The sequence below is a fragment of the Chrysochloris asiatica genome, unplaced genomic scaffold (genome assembly GCF_000296735.1).
Source record: "Chrysochloris asiatica unplaced genomic scaffold, ChrAsi1.0 scaffold00011, whole genome shotgun sequence".
Taxonomy (NCBI): domain Eukaryota; kingdom Metazoa; phylum Chordata; class Mammalia; order Afrosoricida; family Chrysochloridae; genus Chrysochloris; species Chrysochloris asiatica.
This window is the reverse complement of record NW_006408529.1, coordinates 20,960,945-20,967,392: the sequence shown is the minus strand read 5'-3', so window position 1 is coordinate 20,967,392 and position 6,448 is coordinate 20,960,945. Positions and strand designations below refer to the sequence as shown.

Sequence of the window (6,448 nt, the reverse complement as noted above, 5' to 3'; positions counted from 1 at the left end):
ACAGAAGGACTGGCAGGTTCAAACCTCCAAGCTTTTTGTTAATAACCAAGTGCCACCAGGGCTCCTTATGATAGGTAGGAATGACAATTAAAAGAAGGAACTGAGTAAATGAGCAGTTGAAGAACTATAGTCCTGAGCTGACACCAAAGACAAATTTCTGACATTGCAAAAGAACAGGTTGATATGAATAATTTCTTGTCTTCTTTTTTTAAGCCTTCTTTGTCTCATTGTAAAGGATGATGGCTGCTTTGGGTCTGATAGATTTCAAGGAAGAGTTGATGTGTTCTACCTGTTTACGCTATTTGACAAAACCAGTTGCAATTGAATGTGGACACAAGTTTTGCTTTGAGTGCCTCTTAAAAAATTGGAAGGAAGCCTCTGGCCAGGGCACCTGCCATCAGTGCAAGGATGTTTACAAGTTAAGAGATCCAAGGTATAGCCTGCAGCTGGGAATGATGGCTGAACTAGTAAAGCCACTGATTCCTCACTTAATGGATCTGAAGAATAGTCTATGTAAGATACATGAAAATAAAGCAGAGCACTTCTGTGTAGTAGACCAGGTTCCCCTTTGTGACATCTGTTTCCAGTCTCCGGAACATCAGTTTCATGTAGAATTTACCATTGAAGAGACTAACAAAACATTCAAGGTAAGACTGTCTTCTTTTTGAAAAATTTTAAAACCATTGATTCTTACCTTCCTTTAATACCTTGGGTCTTCAAAATGATCATCTGGATCATTTTTCTATCCCCAATATATCAGCAATGGAAACTTGAGAGCTTCACAGGGCCTATGGTGACTGAGAAACTGCTAATTTTCACAATCTAGTTTGTGTGTAAATCCATGCTGTAAGTTTTATTTTATAGAAGAGCATAGTAACTTCTAAGAAAGGCTAATAGTGAACTTTCTTCTTCAGAATGAAGTCCAGGAAATTCTGAATTTTCTACACAAGGCATTAGAGTTTCACAAGAGAGAACTTCTTTCCTCAGAAGAGAAAAATGAACAGGTTAGTATGCTGGGGGTTCTTCTGAATAAAAGTGGTCATATGATCAAGGATGAGTCTTCTTTAAATCTAAATTCATAAATTATAGCTCTACTTTTCACAGAATAAATACCAATTTATTCAATTGTGAGAATCTGAGCTGGAAAGTTCCTATCTCAAAGAAGCTAGTCTCATGCAGTAGCTTTTAGATCATAGTAGCCCATGATCTAAAACCTATGTGCAAAAGCATTAGTAGATATACAAGAAAACCAAACCAAGACAGTTTTTAATATTTAAGAAGGCCTTCTGGCAAGATGGCAGACTAGGCAAATGCACTACACAGACCTTCTACAACAAACATAGGAAAGACAAAATAAAATAAGCTTGTGAAAATTCTAGCACCCTGAACTTTAGAAGAAAGGATAGAGAGGTGGATGGAGTGCTTGCTGGAAGGAGAGGCTAAGCAGACATAGTGATAAAGGGAGGCTGACTGGTGAATGGCTGGCCAGACATGTTTCTACTATCCTGTGATCAGCTTTGGCAGTGGAGGAAGGCCTGGAAGAGCAGATTTATAAGGGAAACAGAAAAGGTGTGTTTCTTCTTTTTCCACATGTGGCCAGCTCCTCCCCTCATCCATCCCCATCACAGACCCTGCTCTCTGGGAGGTCAGAGCCACTTAGTTGAGAGCCACGCCAGCATGGGGTAGAGGCTGGCTATTCCATTTTGATATGTCACTTTAGTGCCTGAATTCAGATGGACTTGGCTCCAGACTGTAAAATCCACAGAGTCACCACACCAGCATTTAACCAGCCACCCTGACGACAGGTTTCCTGTGGTCCTAATAGACACTGAAATCAGTTCCATAAAGGGCCTCCACAAATTACTTCAGAATTGAAAGCCTTAAACACCAAGGCCTTTTAAACACTCTATCTAGGGCCAGAAACTGCTGTCACATCTCTTCACAACTACTTCATGAGCTCCTTGAATTGCAGAAGCCCTACAGAGATTCCTCACTTCCAGGTCCAACAACTGCACTGTTTGTTTTACAAATATGACAACCCCACGATGCCCTGGAGACAGCAGACAGTACAGGCTCACACAAAGAAACAGGAGAGAACATCTCAAAGAAATGACCAAGATGCAGAGACAGAAAATGCTTCTGAGGAAGAAAAGGTAATGGAAGTAACTGAAATCCAAAACAATGCTAAGTAGATACCTTCAAAAGATCAATACAAAGATTGAGATAAGCAATGCAAACAAATTTAGAACATTAGAAGAATTTAGGAAATCACTACAAGAACAAATAAAATAAATGCAAATTTTTAAACAATACAAAATCTGAAATTAGAAATCCAGAAGATTAATGCTAAGATCTCAGAAATTAATATACTGAAAGGGCAATGGAGTAGATTGGAAGCAATGTAAGTTAGAATTAGTGAGCTTGAAGATAAATCTCTCAATACTAGTATGCCAGAAGAACAATCAGAAGAAAAAAAAGAAAATATCCAAGGAAGTCTGAGTTCTCTGGTAGTGTAGTGGTTACGAATCGGGCTGCAAACCGCGCAAGGTCAGCAGTTTGAAACTACCACCTGTTCCATGGGAAAAAGATGAGGCTTTCTGCTCCCTTAAAGATTTACAGCCTTGGAAACCCTGTACATGGTCACTATGAGTCAGAACTGACTCCACAGCACATAACAACAACAATAACAAATAAAGAATTACAACTTATGGGTGACTGAAATTCCAGGACATGAAGAGACAAGCACAGAGAAAATTGTCGAAGAGATATTGGCAGAAATATTCCCTAACATCATAAAAGAAGAGAAAATAAGCATAAAGAAGTTGAACGAACCCCAAACAGAATAGACCCCCAAAGAAAATCACCAAGACATATCATAATCAAACTTTCCCCCAAAAGAGGAAACAATCCTGACAGTAATTCAGGTAAAATTAAAAGTTACCTACAAAGGAGAGATGATATAACTAAGCTCAGAGTTCTTAGCAGAAACCAGGCAGGCAAGAGAGCAATAGAATGACATATACAAAACTCTAAAAGAAAAAGATTACCAAACAAGCAAAGCTGTCCCTCAAAAATGATGATGAAATTAGGACATTTCCTGATAAACAGAAATTAAAGAAATTTGTAACGACCAGACAACTTTACAAAAACTGCTGAAGGGTATACTTTGGACTGAAAATCAACAGCAGACAATTTGAGATTACCAGATATGATAATACCACTCAATCCAGATATATAAAAGTACTTAAAGTAAAATAAATCTACAAGACTGAAAATAAGGAACCAGAGGTATCAGTGTATAATGAAGTCAACTACAAAGCCAAAAGATGTAATAGTGCAGATACAGAACTTCTAAATGACAAGGAAGTCAGGTAGATTTCAAGATAAAACTGTTTTAAACAGAAAAAGTAATAAATTACCATGTAGCTTCTGCTGCAGCAGGCATAGAAGAATAGCAGCCATGGCTATGCACTATCCTATGACCATTGGACAAAGGCCACAAAGTAATCAAGAACATGAGCAAGCTGAGGCCAGCCACCACCATGGGTGCCTTACCAAGCACACCAAGTAGTGTAGGACATGATCTGGGAGATGTACGGCTTTGCACCTTATGAGCACCAGGCCATGGAACTGCTCAAGGTCTCCAAGGAAAAGCAGACACTCAAGTCCATCAAGAAAAGGGTAGGGACACACATCCATGCCAAGATGAAGCAAGAGGAGCTAAACGATGTCCTGGCTGCCATTAGGAAGGCAGCTGCCAAAAAGGACTGAGTAGGTCCCTGTCCACTGTATCCCCACCCACCCAAATAATAAAAACCTTTACAGAAATTACAGTGTAACCCCAACACAAAAAATAATACACCTGCACATCAAAATAAAAAAGGAAATTCAGAAAGATTTAGTAAACATTAACACAACAGAAATGAAAATGACAAGGAAACCCACAAACAAAATGAACTCAGCATAGAAAATGAAACAAAGAATCCAGAAACACTACAAAAATATTGAAAAATAACAATAATCAATTTCATACCTCCTGATAATTACACTGAATGTTAATGAATTAAATGTGTAAGTCAAGAGTCATAAAGAGCAGAATGGGTAAGAAAACAGGATATTTCAATATACTGTATATAAGACATATTAAAAAGATGAAGACAGCCTTAAATGCCCATCAACAGAAGAATGGTTAAACTTTGGTACACACACAAAATGGAATAGTCAGTCACAAAAGAGTGGGCATTGTTTGGGACCAATGTTGTGGAGGGTTGAAGTAGGGCAGTTCTTGATGGAGGAAACAGTCTGTGATGGTTGCAGGGTGGGACTAAGAGGTATTGTTCATGGGACTAAAGGGTGGATGTGTGTTGACATAGGTGATAGGGAAGATGGTGTGTAGTGAGAGGTAGGTTAGCAGGGATGGGGTGGTTGAGGGTGGTAGAACACATGGGGAGGAGTGCAATGGTTAGGGTGAACGGAGGTGGATGCTGTTGTGGCCATGTGAGACACACTGTGATTTATTGAGTGTGGAACTAATGATCTGCTCTATGAACCTTCATTCAATTCACAATGGAAATTTTGAGAAAAAAACAAAAATATCTTTAAGAACTCTACCCAAGCATCACTTCTTCCACTCCAGTGTGGATTCTTGGAGAATACAGAGGTCCTTATATTACAATCATTATGTACAAAGGCTTGGAAATAGAAGTAAGAAAAACTCCTCATCAGTAAACTAATTTGCTTAAGAGAAAAGAGATGGGGTTTTGTAAATCTAAAAGAATTTTACATGATCCAGAGTAAATTCATATCCACGAAAGTGTTAAGAGACTGGCTTGATCACATCATATTTTCCCTGATGATTAGCTGTAGGTTGGATTCAAAATAGATAAAACTGTCACAGATATGTTCATATGTTCAAGTATCAACTAAAAGCTAAACTAATATAATGGAAGTGAGAATGAAAGAAATAGACTTACAATGCATACAAGAGATTAGATTACTCATCCTAATGATTAACTACATAAGTATGAGAGAAGATGTATTCATGGATAACAATAATCAATATTCTTGAGCAGCTGAGTGGATTTGGTTGCTTCCTTTAATGTATATATATATATGTGTGTGTGTGTTTGTGTATGTTATTGTTGTTAGGTGTCTTCAAGTCAGTTCCAACCCATAGCGGCCTTGTATATGGTTTCTGAGGAGCAGTTGATGAGCTTGAACCACTGACATTGTGATTCAAAGAGATCTTGCAGTCTAGTGCATTAACCCACAGTGCCATACTAGGACTCCATATACTTAACATATATATATATATAAAACTTTAAATGAATCTCACTTTGGACAGGTTGACTTTGTAGTACCTGAGAGTTATCTGAATAGAGATGTTCATACCTACATAGGAGAGTACAAAGATCAGCATTAAGATCTAACCTTGAGATAAACAAAGTTGGCATATACAAAGTAACTGAAGACTGGAGAACAGATAAGTACCCAGGAAGAATATGTAGAATGAGAAGTTTCATTTGGAGTGACCATGTTGTCATTGTTAAGTGATATTGTGTCAATTCTGACTCATAGAGACCTTCTAAAGGGTTTTTGAGAAGCAACTGGTGAGTTTGTACTGCCAATTTTGTGGTTAGCAGTGTAGTGCATGTCTTATAGTGCCAAACCAGAACACCAGGATAACTATAGACAGTGGATAGTAGTTAAAGCTTTAGATAGCAAATATCTGTAAGAATTGTCATACTCATATTAAAACTAAAAAACCATTGCAGAACTAGAAATAGCATGTTTCTATAAGAAAAATTTACAATAAATTAGGGAGCTGTTTTAATAAGAGCAGAAAATCAGATTGTTCAAACATGACTTTTTCCCAGTCTTGCTATTTAAGACAAAGTTAGTAACACAGCCAAATGCAGCAAGCAATTCACAACATTATCTCTCCAGTAACATGATGAGCATTCACAGAATATTTTTGGTTCCGTTTGACCACATTCTTTGTCTTTGTTGTTGTTGTTAAGTGCCGTGGAGTTGGTTCCAACTCATAGTGACCCTGTATAGGGTTTCCAAGGAGGAAATGGCGGATTTGCACTCCTGACATTGGAGTTAGCAGTTCAGTAATTATGCAACAGCACCACATCAGGACTCTACCTTGTTGTTGTTGTTAAGTGCTGTTGAGCAGCCTCAACCTTTTTTAAAACCTACTTCCATAAAGTAACATTCATTTTTTTAAAATAAGTCTGAAGAATAAGTGAGTGAGATGGATGGGTAGATGGAGGTGGATGTGGAAGAGTATAGATTTGTATGACAAGCTATGGATAATGTGGGCAAGACTGGGTATTCGAGAAAGCTTAATTTTGTACATGAGTAACCTGTGCATACGGATCTCTGGTAGCGAACTGGTTACGAATCAGGCTGGTAACCTCAAGGTCAGCAGTTTGAAACTACC

The 6,448-nt window shown here is 38.1% G+C and overlaps 1 protein-coding gene across 1 annotated transcript in view; it reads left to right on the top strand.

The window, feature by feature from the left end:
* Window positions 1-239: 239 nt before the first annotated feature.
* LOC102814361 (tripartite motif-containing protein LOC642612-like) overlaps window positions 240-6,448 on the top strand; it is an 18,189-nt gene continuing 11,980 nt past the window's right edge. Inside the window, exons 1-2 of the mRNA XM_006834514.1 lie at window positions 240-647; window positions 915-1,004. Of these exons, the coding sequence (XP_006834577.1) occupies window positions 240-647; window positions 915-1,004 (498 nt within the window). The remainder of the gene's footprint in view (window positions 648-914; window positions 1,005-6,448) is intronic.